The following is a 22,368-nucleotide window of genomic DNA, read 5'->3' as shown; positions in this document are numbered from 1 at the left end:
TTTTATACATCTCCCACTCATTTGCATTTTATCCCTGCAAAAATCATTCAAATGCCTCTCTCATCTCTTTCTCTAATAATCTTACTTCTTCAACCCACCACTTACTACCCTCTCTAATCTGCCCACCTCCCACGTTTCTCATGCCACAAGCATCTTTTCCGCAAGCCATCACTGCATCCCTAAATACATCCCATTCCTCCCCCACTCCCATCACGTCCTTTGTTCACACCTTTTTCCATTCTGTACTCAGTCTCTCCTGAGACTTCCTCACACAAGTCTCCTTCCCAAGCTCACTTACTCTCACCACTCTCTTCACCCCAACATTTTCTTTTCTTTTCTGAAAACCTCTACAAATCTTCACCTTCGCCTCCACAAGATAATGATCAGACATCCCTCCACTTGCTCCTCTCAGCACATTAACATCCAAAAGTCCCTCTTTCGCGCGCCTATCAATTAATATGTAATCCAATAACGCTCTCTAGCCATCTCTCCTACTTACATACGTATACTTATGTATATCTCTCGTTTTGTACCAGGTATTCCCAATCACCAGTCCTTTTTCAGCACATAAATCTACAAGCTCTTCACCATTTCCATTTACAACACTGAACACCCCATGTACACCAATTATTTCCTTAACTGCCACATTACGCACCTTTGCGTTCAAATCACCCATCACTATAACCCGGTTCCGTGCATCAAAACTACTAACATACTCCCTCAGCTGCTCCCAAAACACTTGCCTCTCATGTTCTTTCTTCTCATGTCCAGGTGCATGTGCACCAATAATCACACATCTCTCTCCATCAACTTTCAGTTTTACCCATATCAATCTAGAGTTTACTTTCTTACACTCTATCACATACTCACACCACTCCTGTTTCAGGAGTAGTGCTACTCCTTCCCTTGCTCTTGTCCTCTCACTAACCCCTGACCTTACTCCCAAGACATTCCCAAACCACTCTTCCCCTTTACCCTTTGATCTTCGTTTCACTCAGAGCCAAAACATCCAGGTTCCTTTCCTCAAACACACTACCTATCTCTCCTTTTTTCTCATCTTGGTTACATCCATACACATTTAGGCATCCCCGTCTGAGCTTTCGAGGAGGATGAGCACTCCCCGCGTGACTCCTTCTGTTTCTCCGTTTAGAAAGTTAAAATACTAGGAGGGGAGGGTTTCTAGCTCCCCGCTCCCGTCCCCTTTAGTCGCCCTCTACGACACATGAGATGGACTTGATTAGGGCCCCAGCTGCCCGTACCGTCTCAGCTAACATAAAGAAAAAAACCTCACAAACACTGCCAGCTCATCGTCACACCTCTGCTGAGTGTATGGCCTCACCGGGGCTCACACCATTGGTGTGTTACGACTACTGAACAGCATAGACCATCATTAGTGCAAGGGCATAATGCCGTAGACAAATCGGTGTCGTGAAGTCACAACACAGCCGGTGTCTTTGGTGTTGTAAGGTCACTACAGCAGAGGCAGCTTCAGCGTTACAAGATCACAACACAAGAGACACCTTCATAGTTATGAAGTCACAGTAGAACACACTTACAAGGGTTGTAAGATATGATACAACAGCCACGGTAGAGCACACTTACAAGGGTTGTAAGATATGATACAGCAGACCCCTTCAGTATCGTAAGGCCACGAAACAACTGATATATTACATTGTAAGATCATAGTTCACCAGACACCTTGACACTTGCAAAATTTACAAGACAACAGACATCTTTACGGTTGCAATAGCCAAGTATATCAACCACTTTGGTGATTGTATGTTTAAGACAAAAGCAGAAATGGGACACCTTGATGGTTGCATGGATAAAATATACGACAAATCAGACACCGTGATGGCTTTAAGGTCAAGAAATAGAAGAAAGCAGACACTCTAATGGTTTTAAGGTCAAGATATGACACAAATCAAGTACCTCAATGGTTTTAAGGTTGAATTGATACGAAACCTCAGCAAGAAGTAAGTCTTCATTCTGTCAAACTCTCTGGTTCTGAGAATTTGCAACATAGCAAAACTCACTAACGGTACAAGAGAGTGTATATCAACACTTTAACAACAATAATATGACCATATAACACAGTAGTGTGAGCTTACAACATAACACTCCTCAGTGGTGGAGTTTTCTTTGAACACAACAGACTCCGTTAAGGGTGTCAGCTACTAATTAAAAACATGATAGAACCTCATCAACCTTGCAGCCTTACTGTTCAAAAAGACTGACTACAGTACAACATGACCAATGCCTTTGGTAATTTAAGCTTACTATACACCTCTCTCCTCAGTGACGTGGGCTCTTGTTAGGGCAAAACATAGTCTCAGGCTTCAAGGGATTCATACACGTGTGCTGTGAACTATTAACAGGACAATAACTTTAGTTTTTACATCATATCTGGAATATAGATTTTAACTCAACCATAGGATGGCTGATGTGGTCAGTGTGAGATTCGCTCCACAGGTAAAGAGAGCTGCTGGATCAGCTGCAGCTGGCGAAAGGTGAGTTTGATGCCACCCCAGCTGGCGGCAGGTGGGTTGTAGTTACTCCAACTTCGCTAGATGGATTCTAGTCTCACCCCACCCAGATGGTGCCAGATGGAGTAGAGCCTATCCCATCTGATGCTAGTTGCGCTCTGACTTGCCATCTGGTGCTGGGTTGGGATGTTGCCCCTAGAGGACGCTGCTGAAGCGGATGAGGATGACGAGACAGATGATCATGCAGAGGAAGAAGGCCAGGCGATCAAGGATTGCGGCCAAGAGCAGCCACTCGCTCTGGTGACGGCTCTCCCGACGCAGTACGTCTCCCTTGCTCCCTTCCCCGAGCTCTACCTCATCCGTTTTCTCGGCAAATCCATGATCCTTCTTCGAGCTGGTGACCTGAGGGGGAGAAGGTTATCTGTGTATAAGAAAATAATGACTCCCTTATCACATGGACATGAGATAAAGGCGTGCATGTGTGTCTGCGTGTGTGTGTGTGCGTGTGTGCAGTGAGTGTATGTGTGTGTGTGTGTGTGTGTGTGTGTGTGTGTGTGTGTGTGTGTGTGTGTGTGTGTGTGTGTGTGTGTGCATGTGTGAGGAGAGAGTTTTGCACGCGTTGCCCCATCTCATTACCCTTCATATGTATACCATGTCCTTACTCTTATGTATAAACTCTTTCTCTCAAACACACACACACACACACACACACACACACACACACACACACACACACACACACACACACACACACACACACACACACACTAGCCTAAGCCAGGTATCCATCTATTTTTTGGGTTAGGTGTGGAGACGACTGCCGCATCTAAAATTTGAACCCATTTCGGCCCGTGCTAACCCAAGATCAGTAACGTTAACCACTACCCCACGGAGGGCCGTATGTGTGTGTGTGTGTGTGTGTGTGTGTGTGTGTGTGTGTGTGTGTGTGTGTGTGTGTGCGTGTGTGTGTGTTGAGAGAAGAGACGCCTGCAAGGAAAGAAACACTAGAACTAGGGCAGCTCACGCTATAACCATATAGGAATATACTACAAATAGCTTCCAATCTAGAATGGAGATATCTCTATCAAACCTTCGTTTACAAACACGTAAGTTGTAGAGGGGGAAGAATGTGTACCCAGAGAGTGCTGTCCCAGAGGGTAAGGATATAGAACCGAGTGGAGAGGAGAGATGCTCTTCGAGTAGTGTGAGTTTACGTCGTTAAAGGATTAGATTGTCTAGGATGAGGTTGATAAAGGATACTGAACTACATTAGGCCAATAAGTAAGCGGATTGTAATAAGGACAGAAAGTGCGGAATAGGGTATGTCATGGTTGGGATATTGAGAGAGAGAGTGCTGATGTCTGTTGGAGATGTGTTTAGTTTGTAAAGATCTTGACGAGTTGAATTTCGTAGTCCCGCGGAAAATGTATACCAGATTTCAGATTTGTTGAACGAGGCTACCGAGCAAATTTAACTCGAAGTCTTATCAGCTCAGAGGGGAAAGAAAACGATATTCTAATTTTTTCTTTTTTTTTTAACATTTGGTGAGATTTCTGAGTTTTGGATCTGTTCACAAGAATTCTCCTATACCTCGATCGACTTCACGTTACACTGAATGCAACATTGGGTTGTGCTTTTACGTCAACGCACCGCCGCCGCCTCAGAGAGAGAGAGAGAGATTATCTTTCAGGGTGTGTCAGTAGCAGCAGTAATGAGAGCATACTTACGCCGTCTTTGTAGTTGGAGAGGCAAAGGAAGTAAGAGGCTGTGAAGACCGGCTGCCTTACGAACCCTGGCAGCTGTGAGGAGCGGGGGCTTCTGGCCATCCTCACCACCAGGGCTTCCACCACCACCACAACCACCATCAGCACCAGCTGCTGGCTCACCATCTGCACTGCAAGACAAACTCTCAATCAACTTCTGATCATAAAACTTACATATAGAGATTTAAAGTCTAACCTTCTAAGATGCATATATTTGTATATGTATATATTACACATAGAGAGAAGCAGAATATATGATACTATACCGACCGTCACTAGGAGGTATAGACAAATGAATTAAGTAACAGGTAAAGGGATTAAGGCAGAGGTCACCCTCGATGACCTCGCCTCCCTCAAGTTATAAAATCAGATTAGTCTAATCTCTGGTAAAATTCTTGAAAATTTTACACTGATATTTTTTTGTGTTATGGCAATAGGGTTTAGTATTCGTGTTCCCAGTTTCTGAGCCTTGTAACTATGCACCATGTCTTTACTCGTGTGTGTGTGTGTGTGTGTGTGTGTGTGTGTGTGTGTGTGTGTGTGTACGATTGCCCAATTCGCAAGTTTACCGAATGGCGTCCTATCTAGGTCTCTTTGTTGCATATCAACTGAGTGTTATATTTCTCTCTTGCGTCTCCTCTGAAGATATGATTATTACACGAAAGGGCACTTGGGAACTTATTGTGTTTCATTTTCCCCGTGGACTCATAAGAAAATATATATATTTATATATATATATATATATATATATATATATATATATATATATATATATATATATATATATATATATATATATATATATATATATATATATATATATATATATATATATGTATATATATATATATATATATATATATATATATATATATATATATATATATATATATATATATATATATATATATATATATATATATATATATATATATATATATATATATATATTCTTATGGTTAAAACTGAAAGTGGATTGAGAGAGATGAGTGATTATTGGTGCATATGCACCTGGGCATGAGAAGAAAGATCATGAGAGGCAAGTGTTTTGGGAGCAGCTGGGTGAGTGTTTTAGTAGTTTTGATGCACTAGACCGGGTTATAGTGATGGGTAATTTGAATGCAAAGGTGAGTAATGTGGCAGTTGAGGGAATTATTGGTATACATGGGGTGTTCAGTGTTGTAAATGGAAATGGTGAAGAGCTTGTGGATTTGTGGGCTTAAAAAGGACTGGTGATTGTGAATACCTGGCTTTAAAAGAGAGATATACATAAGTATAAGTATGTAAGTAGGAGAGATGGCCAGAGAGCGTTATTGGATTACATGTTAATTGATAGGCGCGCGAAAGAGAGACTTTTGGATGTTGATGTGCTGAGAGGTGCAACTGGAGGGATGTCTGATCATTACCTTGTAGAGGCGACGGTGATGATTTGTAGAGGTTTTCAGAAAAGAAGAGAGAATGTTGGGGTGAAGAGAGTGGTGAGAGTAAGTGAGCTTCGGAAGGAGACATGCGTGAGAAAGTACCAGGAGAGACTGAGTACAGAATGGAAAAAGTTGAGAACAAAGGACGCAAGGGGAGTGGGGGAGGAATGGGATGTATTTAGGGAAGCAGTGATGGCTTGCGCAAAAGATGCATGTGGCATGAGAAGCGTGGGAGGTATGCAGATAAGAAAGGGTAGTGAGTGGTGAGATGAAAAAGTAAGATTATTAGTGAAAGAGAAGAGAGAGGCATTTGGCCGATTTTTGCAGGGAAATAATGCAAATGACTGGGAGATGTATAAAAGAAAGAGGCAGGAGGTCAAGAGAAAGGTGCAAGAAGTGAAAAAGAGGGCAAATGAAAGTTGCGGTGAAAGAGTATCATTAAACTTTAGGGAGGATAAAGCGATATTTTGGAAGGAGGTAAATAAAGTGCGTAAGACAAGGGAGCAAATGGGAACGTTAGTGAAGGAGGCTAATGAGGGGGGGGGGGAGTGATAACAAGTAGTGGTGATGTGAGAAGGAGATGTAGTGAGTATTATGAGGGTTTGTTGAATGTGTTTGATGATAGAGTGGCAAATATATGGTGTTTTGGTCGAGGTTGTGTGCAAAGTGAGAGGGTTAGTAAAGTGAGAGGGTAGTAAAAGCTTTGCTGAAGATGAAAGCCGGCAAGGCAGCTGGTTTGGATGGTACTGCAGTGGAATCTATTAAAAAAAGGGGGTGACTGTGTTGTTGACTGGTTGGTAAGGTTATTTAATGTATGTATGACTCATGGTAAGGTGCCTGAGGATTGGCGGAATGTTTGCATAGTGCCATTGTACAAAGGCAAAGGGGATAAAGGTGAGTGCTTAAATTACTGAGGTATAGGTTTGTTGAGTATTCCTGGGTAATTATATGAGAGGGTATTGATCGACAGGGTGAAGGCATGCACAGAGCATCAGACTGGGGAAGAGCGGTGTGGCTTCAGAGGTGGTAGAGGATGTGTGGATCAGGTGTTTGCTTTGAAGAATGTATGTGAGAAATACTTAGAAAAGCAAATGGATTTGTATGTAGCATATGATAGAGTTGATAGAGATACTCTGTGGAAGGTATTAAGAACATATGGTGTGTGAGGCAAGTTGTTAGAATCGGTGAAAAGTATTTATCGAGGATGTAAGGCATATGTACGATTAGGAAGAGAGGAAAGTGATTGGTTCTCAGTGATTGTTGGTTTGCGGCAGGGGAGCGTGTTGTCTCCATGGTTGTCTAATTTGTTTATGGATGGGGTTGTTAGGGAAGTAAATGCAAGAGTTTTGGTGAGAGGGGTAAGTATGCAGCCTCTTGTGGATGAGAGAGCTTGGGAAATGAGTCAGTTGTTCGCTGATGATACATCGCTGGGGGCTGATTCGGGTGAGAAACTTAAGAAGCTGGTGACTGAGTTTGGTAAAGTGTGTGAAAGAAGAAAGCTGAGAGTAAATGTGAATAAGAGTAAGGTTATTAGGTACAGTAGGGTTGAGGGACAAGTCAATTGGGAGGTAAGTTTGAATGGAGAAAAACGGGAGGAAGTGAAGTGGCTTAGATATCTGGGAGTGGATTTGGCAGCGAATGGAACCATGGAAGTGGAAGTAAGTCATTTGGTGGGGGAGGGGGCGAAAGTTCTGTGAGCGTTGAAAAATGTGTGGAAGGCGAGAACGTTATCTCGGAAAGCAAAAATGGGTATGTTTGAAGGAATAGTGGTTCCGACAATGTTATATGGATGCAAGGCGTGGGCTATACATAGAGTTGTGCGGAAGAGGGTGGATGTGCTGGGAATGAGATGTTTGAGGACAATATGTGATGTGAGGTGGTTTGACCGAGTAAGTAATGAAAGGGTAATAGAGATGTGTGGTAGTAAAAAGTGTGGTTGAGAGAGCAGAAGAGGGTGTTTTGAAATGGTTTGGTCACATGGAGAGAATGAGTGAGGAAAGATTGACCAAGAGGATATATGTGTCAGAGGTGGAGGGAACGAGGTGAAGTGGGAGACTAAACTGGAGGTGGAAGGATAGAGTGCAAGAGAATTTGAGCGATTGCAACCTGAATATGCAGAAGGATGAAAGGCGTGCAGGAAATAAGAGTGAAGTGGAACGATGTATCGGCAGTGGACTGCACCAGGGTATGTGAAACGTCCTGGGGAAACCATTGAAAGGTATGTGGGTCCTGGATGTGGATAGGGAGCTGCGGTATCGTTGCATTGCGCATAACAGTTCGTGTATGAGTGTGAGCGGATGTGGCCTTTGTCTCTTTCCTAGAACTTCCCCGCTGATGCAGGAAGTGGCAATATGATTTCCTGTAGGGTCTGGTGGCGCCGAGGATTGGATGAACGCGAGCAAGTATGATTGTGCACATGCGTATATATATATATATATATATATATATATATATATATATATATATATATATATATATATATATATATATATATATATATATATATATATATATATCTTTCTTTCTTTTCTTTTAAACTATTCGCCATTTCCCGCGTTAGCGAGGTAGCGTTAAGAACAGAGGACTGGGCCTTTGTGGGATATCCTCACCTGGCCCCCCTCTGTTCCTCCTTTTGGAAAATTAAAAAAAAAATATATATATATATATATATATATATATATATATATATATATATATATATATATATATATATATATATATATATATATATATATGCAAACTGATTCACGAACACACACACACACGCACACACACACACACATACACACACACACACACACACACACACACACACACATGCACAAGCACACACACACAACCACGCACACACACACACACACACACACACACACACATGCACTAGCACACACACACACACATGCACAAGCACACACACACACACACACACACACACACACACACACACACACACACACACACACACACACACATGTATTGTTGCAATATGATTAGACAAAATGCGAGACTGTACATTGGGATGTGTGAGAGATTTACCTATGAGTGGAGTGTGTGCAGGAGCATAGGACACGACATGGGTTGTGTACGCAATGAAGAGCACGTTCAGGAGAAGACATAGGCCACCGAAGGTCATCTTCTCGCCAGCGTCAGGAGGCAGGAGGAACAACACTAAGGTCAAGATGCTCAGACCTGTAAGATGAATATGGGCATTTTAGTTATCTTGGAAAATATCTACACTAATGTGAGTTCCTCTGCGTTCTTTTATGCTGAATAAACCGGATCAGGATGCATGTAACCAGGGGAGGCACATATGGGTCAAGTTTGGTCATGAATAGCAGGCAATTACTCAATTCAATGCATGTTAATCATGAACGAGGAACGGGTGCCAGGATAATGCTCATCTTCGCTACACGCCTCGACACCGCTAGACTTTAACCTGATATTTACATATCGGATCAAACTTTTCTTCACTAGATAATGATAGTAATAACAATAATATTAATAATGATAATGGCAATAACAATAATAATGATAATGATAATAATAATAATAATAATAATAATAATAATAATAATAATAATAATAATAATAATAATAATAATTATGATAATAATAATAATGATAATAATAATAATAATAATAATAATGATAATGATAATAATAATGATAATAATAATGATAATGATAGAAATAATAATAATAATAATAATAATAATAATAATAATAATAATAATAATAATAATAATAATAATAATGTGGTATACCGGGGTTGACGTGCTGTCAGTGGATTGAATCAAGGCATGTGAAGTGTCTGGGGTAAACCATGGAAAGCTGTGTAGGTATGTATATTTGTGTGTGCGGACGTATGTATATACATGTGTATGGGGGGGGGGGGTTGGGCCATTTCTTTCGTCTGTTTCCTTGCGCTACCTCGCAAACGCGGGAGACAGCGACAAAGTATAATAAATATAAATAAATAATAATAATAATAATAATAATTTTTTTTTTCAAACTATTCGCCATTTCCCGCATTAGCGAGGTAGCGTTAAGAACAGAGGACCGGGCCTTTTTTGGAATATCCTCACCTGGCCCCCTCTGTTCCTTCTTTTGGAAAATTAAAAAAAAAAAAAAAAAGGAGAGGGGATAATGATAATCATAATAATGATAATAATAATAATGATAATAATAATAATAATAATGATAATAATGATAATAATAATAATAATAATAATAATAATAATAATAATAATAATAATAATAGTAATGATAACAAGGATAATAATGATTATAATGATTATGATACTTATAATGATGATAATAATAATCTGAATAATAATAACGATAGCAATTCATACTTTTTCTATTTCATACATATTTGCCATTTCCCGCATTAGTGAGGCAGCATCAAGAACAGAGAACCGAGCCTTTGAGGGAAAATCCTTACTTGGCCCCCTTTTCTGTTCCTTCTTTTGAGCTGAAGGAGCGGATTTCCAGCCCCCGGCTCCCTCTCCTTTTAAGTCGCCTTCTACGACATGCAGGGAATACGTGGGAAGTGTTCTTTCTCCCTTGTTATCATTAAATAAAATCTCAGTTGATGTAATTGTGTGTCAGCTGGTGACACTTATCCTCCATTGTATAGAGATCTCGGACCTTTATGATTTTTTGACTGGTGTTGTCTGTGGGATGCAGCGGATATCAGTGAGGATCAATGATTATGCTGTGGCCACGAAGGAGGAGTATGTCGTTTATTTAATCTCATACACTAAGCTTTTAGGATAACTGAGACGCTGATTTCTTCAAATGTCCCCATCCCAACAAAAGATTTGTTTGCAGTTTTCTCTTAATTTTGTTTTATGAGGGCAAGTGTGAACATAAATCGTGTAATGAGCCAAGTAATCAGAACTCTAAGATGACTGAATACACTGACGTCTGTATCTTCTATTGGAATACCAGGTGGCAACCCCATGTTCGTAGACCATCATAGAAGCTCTGAAACTCCATTACAACTGTAGAAGCAGTGGCAAACCTTCAAGAAGGGCTAGGTGATAAGAGTAAATTTAGGGAGTTTTGATCAGTGCTACTCCGATCTGGGAGTCTAGAAATAAGTTCTCCGGACTCAGTACTACTCAACACCCAGAATTAAGCATTGACTCTTCTGTGGTAAAAGTACGATGCAAGCTAACTTTTGATGCCTCTAAAGATGAACCTCTGAGGTGTACAGACTGGAATTTGGCTACTTACACACTGCTGGGATCTTGACGGTCCATGTAAAAGCAGATGCTTTGCGGCACACCATCAGAGATATCATCACGTTGGGGTACACATCCTTGCAGCATGGGTAGGTGTTATCCTCAAGCAATACCTTCGAGCTGTGAACCTCCCACTCTCTGATGGGTTTCATCCCGAGGTTCACAGACCCAGACGATACATTAAACTGTAGAAGAGGCCACGGTAGTGGAGGTTAGAATACGACGTTTGGGGTTAAATGAGGTGGTGGATGAGAGGAGACTAAGATAAGTTATGGTGACCGATGGGGTAATGGGAGAGGGATGAGGCTGACTCACTCCACTCTATCATCATCTGATGGACCCAAATAGGACATATGTACATGTAGCACTGGTAGTGAAATGTAGAGGAAGGAGAAGTTTCTTCTGTCAGAGATCAGCTTTTCATACATGAGGGGATACATGAATCACCCAACAAGCTGCTTAGGAGTAAGGTTCCCTTCAAACAAGACATTGAACAAAGAAATGCACAATCTATAGTGCGATGGCGGTAAACCGAAGGAAGGATTCAATAAATGACGGGAAAACACAAATACTTTTCATAGGTAACATGCAAATATACACACACACACACACACACACACACACACACACACACACATATATATATATATATATATATATATATATATATATATATATATATATATATATATATATATATATATAATTTTTTTTTTTTTTTGCTTTGTCGCTGTCTCCCGCGTTTGCGAGGTAGCGCAAGGAAACAGACGAAAGAAATGGCCCAACCCACCCCCATACACATGCCTTGATTCAATCCACTGACAGCACGTCAACCCCGGTATACCACATCGCTCCAATTCACTCTATTCTTTGCCCTCCTTTCACCCTCCTGCATGTTCAGGCCCCGATCACACAAAATCTTTTTCACTCCATCTTTCCACCTCCAATTTGGTCTCCCTCTTCTACTCGTTCCCTCCACCTCCGACACATATATCCTCTTGGTCAATCTTTCCTCACTCATTCTCTCCATGTGACCAAACCATTTCAAAACACCCTCTTCTGCTCTCTCAACCACGCTCTTTTTATTTCCACACATCTCTCTTACCCTTACGTTACTTACTCGATCAAACCACCTCACACCACACATTGTCCTCAAACATCTCATTTCCAGCACATCCATCCTCCTGCGCACAACTCTATCCATAGTCCACGCCTCGCAACCATACAACATTGTTGGAACCACTATTCCTTCAAGCATACCCATTTTTGCTTTCCGAGATAATGTTCTCGACTTCCACACATTCTTCAAGGCCCCCAGAATTTTCGCCCCCTCCCCCACCCTATGATCCACTTCCGCTTCCATGGTTCCATCCGCTGCCAGATCCACTCCCAGATATCTAAAACTATTCACTCCCTCCAGTTTTTCTTCATTCAAACTCACCTCCCAATTGAATTGACCCTCAACCCTACTGTACCTAATAACCTTGCTCTTATACACATTTACTCTTAACTTTCTTCTTTCACACACTTTACCAAACTCAGTCACCAGCTTCTGCAGTTTCTCACATGAATCAGCCACCAGCGCTGTATCATCAGCGAACAACAACTGACTCACTTCCCAAGCTCTCTCATCCCCAACAGACTTCATACTTGCCCCTCTTTCCAAAACTCTTGCATTCACCTCCCTAACAACCCCATCCATAAACAAATTAAACAACCATGGAGACATCACACACCCCTGCCGCAAACCTACATTCACTGAGAACCAATCACTTTCCTCTCTTCCTACACGTACACATGCCTTACATCCTCGATAAAAACTTTTCACTGCTTCTAACAACTTGCCTTCCACACCATATATTCTTAATACCTTCCACAGAGCATCTCTATCAACTCTATCATATGCCTTCTCCAGATCCATAAATGCTACATACAAATCCATTTGCTTTTCTAAGTATTTCTCACATACATTCTTCAAAGCAAACACCTGATCCACACATCCTCTACCACTTCTGAAACCACACTGCTCTTCCCCAATCTGATGCTCTGTACATGCCTTCATCCTCTCAATCAATACCCTCCCATATAATTTGCCAGGAATACTCAACAAACTTACACTTCTGTAATTTGAGCACTCACTCTTATCCCCTTTGCCTTTGTACAATGGCACTATGCACGCATTCCGCCAATCCTCAAGCACCTCACCATATATATATATATATATATATATATATATATATATATATATATATATATATATATATATGAAAATTTACAAATATTTCTCCCCCTTACTTAACAATTTAGTACCTTCCATCGAATCTACTGTAGAAAATGAAAATAATGGTATGTTACCATCTTTAGATTGCATGATCCATAGACAAGAAAAGAAGTTTAAGTTTAGCATATACAGAAAACCCACCAATGTATGCTCATATATCCATTATTACTCATCTAAACATGACAGAGTTAAATTATCATCATTTCAATCTATGTTCCTTAGGGCATTACGTATTTGCAGTACAGAGTTTATTGATGATGAGTTTGAGAAGATATATTCTATTGGATCTTGGTTAAAGTACCCTAGATCTTTCATTGATAAATCCCTAAAGTTAGCAAAGAAATCATTTTATAGAGTTGAGCCCAAACCTCCCATTGACACCAAGAATCTTTTAGGTCTCCCTTTTGATAATATTTTCACTTGCTTCCCATGTTCCTTAAATCCTTTATTTCAATTGTTGCCTTTAGCAACAATAATACTATAAATAATATCTTAATCAGGAATTCACCAGAAAATTCTCCTGGTTGCATCTATAAAATTCCTTGTGGAAACTGTGATAAATTTTATGTTGGTCAGACTGGTAAGGATCTTTCTGTTAGATTTAAGCAACATAAACATAGTATAAGAACGGGACAAGAATCAAATGCCTTGTTTCATCATGTTAAAAACTATGATCATTGTATTGACTAGAGTAGCGCCATCTCAGTTGTTAACTCTAAGTCTATTACCAAGAGAAATATCATTGAATCTTCTATTATTAAATACACAAAGAATTACAATCTTAATATTAGTGATGGTCTGTACAAAATACATAACTTTATTGTTGATAAGATTTGTAAAATGATAAGTTTATGAACGCTCGTTGTATGTTTTGGACAATCACATGCTTACCAAATGGCGTCCTAGCTTCGTCTCTTCGATGTATATCAACTGACTGTTATATTTCATTTTCCCCGTGGACTCGTAGGAATATATATATATATATATATATATATATATATATATATATATATATATATATATATATATATATATATATATATATATATATATATATATATATTCCTATGAGTCCACGGGGAAAATTATATGGGAGGGTACTGATTGAGAGGGTGAAGGCATGTACAGAGCATCAGATTGGGGAAGAGCAGTGTGGTTTCAGAAGTGGTAGAGGATGCGTGGATCAGGTGTTTGCTTTGAAGAATGTATGTGAGAAATACTTAGAAAAACAAATGGATTTGTATGTGGCATTTATGGATCTGGAGAAGGCATATGATAGAGATGATAGAGATGCTCTGTGGAAGGTTTTAAGAATATATGGTGTGGGTGGCAAGCTGTTAGAAGCAGTGAAAAGTTTTTATCGAGGATGTAAGGCATACGTACGTGTAGGAAGAGAGGAAAGTGATTGGTTCTCAGTGAATGTTGGTTTGTGGCATGGGAGTGTGATGTCTCCATGGTTGTTTAATTTGTTTATGGATGGGGTTGTTAGGGAGGTGAATACAAACGTTTTGGAAAGAGGGGCAAGTATGCAGTCTGTTGTGGATGAGAGAGCTTGGGAAGTAAGTCAGTTGTTTTTCGCTGATGATACGGCGCTATTGGCTGATTCGGGTGAGAAACTGCAGAAGCTGGTGACTGAGTTTGGTAAAGTGTGTGAAACAAGAAAACTGAGAGTAAAGGTGAATAAGAGCAAGGGTATTAGGTAGAGTAGGGTTTAGGGGTAAGTCAGTTGAGAAGTAAGTTTGAATGGAGAAAAACTGGAGGAAGTAAAGTGTTTTTGGATATATGGGAGTGGATTTGGCAGCGGATGGGACCATGGAAGCGGAAATGAATCTTAGAGTGGGGGAGAGGGCGGAAGTTCTGGGAGCGTTGAAGAATGAGTGGAAGTCAAGAACATTATCTCGGAAGGCAAAAATGGGTATGTTTGAAGGAATAGTGGTTCCAACAATGTTATACGGTTGCGAGGCGTTGTGCGGAGAAGGGTGGATGTACTGGAAATGAGATGTTTGAGGGCAGTATGTGGTGTGAGTTGGTTCGATCGAGTAAGTAATAATAGGGTAAGAGAGATGTGTGGTAATAAATAGTGTGGTTGAGGGAGCAGAAGAGGGTGTTTTGAAATGGTTTGGTCACGTGGAGATAATGAGTAAGGAAAGGTTGACCAAAAGGATATATGTGTCAGAGGTAGAGGGAACGAGGAGAAGTGGGAGACCAAAACGGAGGTGGAAAGATGAAGTGAAAAAGATTTTGATTGATCGGGGCCTGAACATGCAGGAGGGTGAAAGGCGTGCAAGGAATAGAGTGAATTGGAACTATTTGGTATACCGGGGTCGACGTGCTGTCAATGGATTGAACCAGGGCACGTGAAGCGTCTGAGGTATACCATGGGAAGTTCTGTAGGGCCTGGAGGTGGAAATGGAGCTGTGGTTTCGGTGCATTATACATGACAGCTAGAGACTGAGTGTGAACGAATGTGGCCTTTGTTGTCTTTTCCTAGCGCTACCTCGTTCACATGCGGGGGGAGTGGGTTGTTTTTTCATGTGTGGCTGGGTGGCGATGGGAATGAATAAAGGCAGACAGTATGAATTATGTACGTGTGTATATATGTTTATGTCTGTGTGTGTTTATATATGTATACGTTGAGATGTATAGGTATGTATATTTGCATGTGTGGACGTGTATGTATATACATGTGTATATGGGTGGGTTGGGCCATTCTTTTGTCTGTTTCCTTGCGCTACCTCGCTAACGCGGGAAACAACGACAAAGTAAAATAGATGAATATATATATATATATATATATATATATATATATATATATATATATATATATATATATATATATATATATATATATATATATATATTATTTTTTTTATTATACTTTGTTGCTGTCTCCCGCGTTTGCGAGGTAGCCGCAAGGAAACAGACGAAAGAAATGGCCCAACTCCCCCCATACACATGTATATACATACGTCCACACACGCAAATATACATACCTACACAGCTTTCCATGGCTTACCCCAGACGCTTCACATGCCCTGCTTCAATCCACTGACAGCACGTCAACCCCGGTATACCACATCGCTCCAATTCACTCTATTCTTGCCCTCCTTTCACCCTCCTGCATGTTCAGGCCCCGATCACACAAAATCTTTTTCACTCCATCTTTCCACCTCCAATTTGGTCTCCCTCTTCTACTCGTTCCCTCCACCTCCGACACATATATCCTCTTGGTCAATCTTTCCTCACTCATTCTCTCCATGTGACCAAACCATTTCAAAACACCCTCTTCTGCTCTCTCAACCACGCTCTTTTTATTTCCACACATCTCTCTTACCCTTACGTTACTTACTCGATCAAACCACCTCACACCACACATTGTCCTCAAACATCTCATTTCCAGCACATCCATCCTCCTGCGCACAACTCTATCCATAGTCCACGCCTCGCAACCATACAACATTGTTGGAACCACTATTCCTTCAAGCATACCCATTTTTGCTTTCCGAGATAATGTTCTCGACTTCCACACATTCTTCAAGGCCCCCAGAATTTTCGCCCCCTCCCCCACCCTATGATCCACTTCCGCTTCCATGGTTCCATCCGCTGCCAGATCCACTCCCAGATATCTAAAACTATTCACTCCCTCCAGTTTTTCTTCATTCAAACTCACCTCCCAATTGAATTGACCCTCAACCCTACTGTACCTAATAACCTTGCTCTTATACACATTTACTCTTAACTTTCTTCTTTCACACACTTTACCAAACTCAGTCACCAGCTTCTGCAGTTTCTCACATGAATCAGCCACCAGCGCTGTATCATCAGCGAACAACAACTGACTCACTTCCCAAGCTCTCTCATCCCCAACAGACTTCATACTTGCCCCTCTTTCCAAAACTCTTGCATTCACCTCCCTAACAACCCCATCCATAAACAAATTAAACAACCATGGAGACATCACACACCCCTGCCGCAAACCTACATTCACTGAGAACCAATCACTTTCCTCTCTTCCTACACGTACACATGCCTTACATCCTCGATAAAAACTTTTCACTGCTTCTAACAACTTGCCTTCCACACCATATATTCTTAATACCTTCCACAGAGCATCTCTATCAACTCTATCATATGCCTTCTCCAGATCCATAAATGCTACATACAAATCCATTTGCTTTTCTAAGTATTTCTCACATACATTCTTCAAAGCAAACACCTGATCCACACATCCTCTACCACTTCTGAAACCACACTGCTCTTCCCCAATCTGATGCTCTGTACATGCCTTCATCCTCTCAATCAATACCCTCCCATATAATTTGCCAGGAATACTCAACAAACTTACACTTCTGTAATTTGAGCACTCACTCTTATCCCCTTTGCCTTTGTACAATGGCACTATGCACGCATTCCGCCAATCCTCAAGCACCTCACCATATATATATATATATATATATATATATATATATATATATATATATATATATATATATGAAAATTTACAAATATTTCTCCCCCTTACTTAACAATTTAGTACCTTCCATCGAATCTACTGTAGAAAATGAAAATAATGGTATGTTACCATCTTTAGATTGCATGATCCATAGACAAGAAAAGAAGTTTAAGTTTAGCATATACAGAAAACCCACCAATGTATGCTCATATATCCATTATTACTCATCTAAACATGACAGAGTTAAATTATCATCATTTCAATCTATGTTCCTTAGGGCATTACGTATTTGCAGTACAGAGTTTATTGATGATGAGTTTGAGAAGATATATTCTATTGGATCTTGGTTAAAGTACCCTAGATCTTTCATTGATAAATCCCTAAAGTTAGCAAAGAAATCATTTTATAGAGTTGAGCCCAAACCTCCCATTGACACCAAGAATCTTTTAGGTCTCCCTTTTGATAATATTTTCACTTGCTTCCCATGTTCCTTAAATCCTTTATTTCAATTGTTGCCTTTAGCAACAATAATACTATAAATAATATCTTAATCAGGAATTCACCAGAAAATTCTCCTGGTTGCATCTATAAAATTCCTTGTGGAAACTGTGATAAATTTTATGTTGGTCAGACTGGTAAGGATCTTTCTGTTAGATTTAAGCAACATAAACATAGTATAAGAACGGGACAAGAATCAAATGCCTTGTTTCATCATGTTAAAAACTATGATCATTGTATTGACTAGAGTAGCGCCATCTCAGTTGTTAACTCTAAGTCTATTACCAAGAGAAATATCATTGAATCTTCTATTATTAAATACACAAAGAATTACAATCTTAATATTAGTGATGGTCTGTACAAAATACATAACTTTATTGTTGATAAGATTTGTAAAATGATAAGTTTATGAACGCTCGTTGTATGTTTTGGACAATCACATGCTTACCAAATGGCGTCCTAGCTTCGTCTCTTCGATGTATATCAACTGACTGTTATATTTCATTTTCCCCGTGGACTCGTAGGAATATATATATATATATATATATATATATATATATATATATATATATATATATATATATATATATATATATATATATATATATATATATATATTCCTATGAGTCCACGGGGAAAATTATATGGGAGGGTACTGATTGAGAGGGTGAAGGCATGTACAGAGCATCAGATTGGGGAAGAGCAGTGTGGTTTCAGAAGTGGTAGAGGATGCGTGGATCAGGTGTTTGCTTTGAAGAATGTATGTGAGAAATACTTAGAAAAACAAATGGATTTGTATGTGGCATTTATGGATCTGGAGAAGGCATATGATAGAGATGATAGAGATGCTCTGTGGAAGGTTTTAAGAATATATGGTGTGGGTGGCAAGCTGTTAGAAGCAGTGAAAAGTTTTTATCGAGGATGTAAGGCATACGTACGTGTAGGAAGAGAGGAAAGTGATTGGTTCTCAGTGAATGTTGGTTTGTGGCATGGGAGTGTGATGTCTCCATGGTTGTTTAATTTGTTTATGGATGGGGTTGTTAGGGAGGTGAATACAAACGTTTTGGAAAGAGGGGCAAGTATGCAGTCTGTTGTGGATGAGAGAGCTTGGGAAGTAAGTCAGTTGTTTTTCGCTGATGATACGGCGCTATTGGCTGATTCGGGTGAGAAACTGCAGAAGCTGGTGACTGAGTTTGGTAAAGTGTGTGAAACAAGAAAACTGAGAGTAAAGGTGAATAAGAGCAAGGGTATTAGGTAGAGTAGGGTTTAGGGGTAAGTCAGTTGAGAAGTAAGTTTGAATGGAGAAAAACTGGAGGAAGTAAAGTGTTTTGGATATATGGGAGTGGATTTGGCAGCGGATGGGACCATGGAAGCGGAAATGAATCTTAGAGTGGGGGAGAGGGCGGAAGTTCTGGGAGCGTTGAAGAATGAGTGGAAGTCAAGAACATTATCTCGGAAGGCAAAAATGGGTATGTTTGAAGGAATAGTGGTTCCAACAATGTTATACGGTTGCGAGGCGTTGTGCGGAGAAGGGTGGATGTACTGGAAATGAGATGTTTGAGGGCAGTATGTGGTGTGAGTTGGTTCGATCGAGTAAGTAATAATAGGGTAAGAGAGATGTGTGGTAATAAATAGTGTGGTTGAGGGAGCAGAAGAGGGTGTTTTGAAATGGTTTGGTCACGTGGAGATAATGAGTAAGGAAAGGTTGACCAAAAGGATATATGTGTCAGAGGTAGAGGGAACGAGGAGAAGTGGGAGACCAAAACGGAGGTGGAAAGATGAAGTGAAAAAGATTTTGATTGATCGGGGCCTGAACATGCAGGAGGGTGAAAGGCGTGCAAGGAATAGAGTGAATTGGAACTATTTGGTATACCGGGGTCGACGTGCTGTCAATGGATTGAACCAGGGCACGTGAAGCGTCTGAGGTATACCATGGGAAGTTCTGTAGGGCCTGGAGGTGGAAATGGAGCTGTGGTTTCGGTGCATTATACATGACAGCTAGAGACTGAGTGTGAACGAATGTGGCCTTTGTTGTCTTTTCCTAGCGCTACCTCGTTCACATGCGGGGGGAGTGGGTTGTTTTTTCATGTGTGGCTGGGTGGCGATGGGAATGAATAAAGGCAGACAGTATGAATTATGTACGTGTGTATATATGTTTATGTCTGTGTGTGTTTATATATGTATACGTTGAGATGTATAGGTATGTATATTTGCATGTGTGGACGTGTATGTATATACATGTGTATATGGGTGGGTTGGGCCATTCTTTTGTCTGTTTCCTTGCGCTACCTCGCTAACGCGGGAAACAACGACAAAGTAAAATAGATGAATATATATATATATATATATATATATATATATATATATATATATATATATATATATATATATATATATATATATATATTATTTTTTTTATTATACTTTGTTGCTGTCTCCCGCGTTTGCGAGGTAGCGCAAGGAAACAGACGAAAGAAATGGCCCAACTCCCCCCATACACATGTATATACATACGTCCACACACGCAAATATACATACCTACACAGCTTTCCATGGCTTACCCCAGACGCTTCACATGCCCTGCTTCAATCCACTGACAGCACGTCAACCCCGGTATACCACATCGCTCCAATTCACTCTATTCCTTGCCCTCCTTTCACCTTCCTGCATGTTCAGGCCCCGATCACACAAAATCTTTTTCACTCCATCTTTCCACCTCCAATTTGGTCTCCCTCTTCTCCTTGCTCCCTCCACCTCCGACACATATATCCTCTTGGTCAATCTTTCCTCACTCATCCTCTCCATGTGCCCAAACCACTTCAAAACACCCTCTTCTGCTCTCTCACCCACGGTCTTTCTATTTCCACACATCTCTCTTACCCTTACGTTACTCACTCGATCAAACCACCTCACACCACACATTGTCCTCAAACATCTCATTTCCAGCACATCCATCCTCCTGCGCACAACTCTATCCATAGCCCACGCCTCGCAACCATACAACATTGTTGGAACCACTATTCCTTCAAACATACCCATTTTTGCTTTCCGAGGTAATGTTCTCGACTTCCACATATTCTTCAAGGCCCCCAGGATTTTCGCCCCCTCCCCCACCCTATGATCCACTTCCGCTTCCATGGTTCCATCCGCTGCCAGATCCACTCCCAGATATCTAAAACACTTCACTTCCTCCAGTTTTTCTCCATTCAAACTCACCTCCCAATTGACTTGAACCTCAACCCTACTGTACCTAATAACCTTGCTCTTATTCACATTTACTCTTAACTTTCTTCTTCCACACACTTTTCCAAACTCAGTCACCAGCTTCTGCAGTTTCTCACATGAATCAGCCACCAGCGCTGTATCATCAGCGAACAACAACTGACTCACTTCCCAAGCTCTCTCATCCCCAACAGACTTCATACTTGCCCCTCTTTCCAAAACTCTTGCATTTACCTCCCTAACAACCCCATCCATAAACAAATTAAACAACCATAGAGACATCACACACCCCTGCCGCAAACCTACATTCACTGAGAACCAATCACTTTCCTCTCTTCCTACACGTACACATGCCTTACATCCTCGATAAAAACTTTTCACTGCTTCTAACAACTTTCCTCCCACACCATATATTCTTAATACCTTCCACAGAGCATCTCTATCAACTCTATCATATGCCTTCTCCAGATCCATAAATGCTACATACAAATCCATTTGCTTTTCTAAGTATTTCTCACATACATTCTTCAAAGCAAACACCTGATCCACACATCCTCTACCACTTCTGAAACCACACTGCTCTTCCCCAATCTGATGCTCTGTACATGCCTTCACCCTCTCAATCAATACCCTCCCATATAATTTACCAGGAATACTCAACAAACTTATACCTCTGTAATTTGAGCACTCACTCTTATCCCCTTTGCCTTTGTACAATGGCACTATGCACGCATTCCGCCAATCCTCAGGCACCTCACCATGAGTCATACATACATTAAATAACCTTACCAACCAGTCAACAATACAGTCACCCCCTTTTTTAATAAATTCCACTGCAATACCATCCAAACCTGCTGCCTTGCCGGCTTTCATCTTCCGCAAAGCTTTCACTACCTCTTCTCTGTTTACCAAATCATTTTCCCTAACCCTCTCACTTTGCACACCACCTCGACCAAAACACCCTATATCTGCCACTCTATCATCAAACACATTCA

The 22,368-nt window shown here is 40.5% G+C and overlaps 1 protein-coding gene across 1 annotated transcript; it reads right to left on the bottom strand.

Annotated features, from left to right (window-relative positions):
• Positions 1-1,966: 1,966 nt before the first annotated feature.
• LOC139748539 (neuronal acetylcholine receptor subunit alpha-7-like) lies at positions 1,967-11,127 on the bottom strand. Its single transcript, XM_071661595.1, has 4 exons — positions 10,912-11,127; positions 8,707-8,859; positions 4,214-4,380; positions 1,967-2,888 (listed from the first exon to the last, which is right to left on the bottom strand). The coding sequence occupies exons 1-4, from the start codon at positions 11,069-11,071 to the stop codon at positions 2,682-2,684; spliced, it is 687 nt and encodes a 228-aa protein (XP_071517696.1). The 5' UTR covers positions 11,072-11,127; the 3' UTR covers positions 1,967-2,681.
• Positions 11,128-22,368: the final 11,241 nt, after the last annotated feature.

The sequence above is a fragment of the Panulirus ornatus genome, unplaced genomic scaffold (assembly GCF_036320965.1).
Source record: "Panulirus ornatus isolate Po-2019 unplaced genomic scaffold, ASM3632096v1 CTG_7070_pilon, whole genome shotgun sequence".
NCBI classification, from domain to species: Eukaryota; Metazoa; Arthropoda; class Malacostraca; order Decapoda; family Palinuridae; genus Panulirus; species Panulirus ornatus.
This window is presented reverse-complemented; position numbering and strand designations above follow the sequence as displayed.

Excerpts from the sequence above, each read along its gene's own strand:
- LOC139748539 (XM_071661595.1), bottom strand. The coding sequence starts at position 11,071 with ATGAAACCCATCAGAGAGTGGGAGGTTCACAGCTCGAAGGTATTGCTT. Across the intron at positions 8,860-10,911 it reads CGTCAAGATCCCAGCAGTGT|GTCTGAGCATCTTGACCTTA; the intron begins GTAAGTAGCCAA and ends TTCATCTTACAG. Across the intron at positions 2,889-4,213 it reads TCTCCAACTACAAAGACGGC|GTCACCAGCTCGAAGAAGGA; the intron begins GTAAGTATGCTC and ends TCTCCCCCTCAG.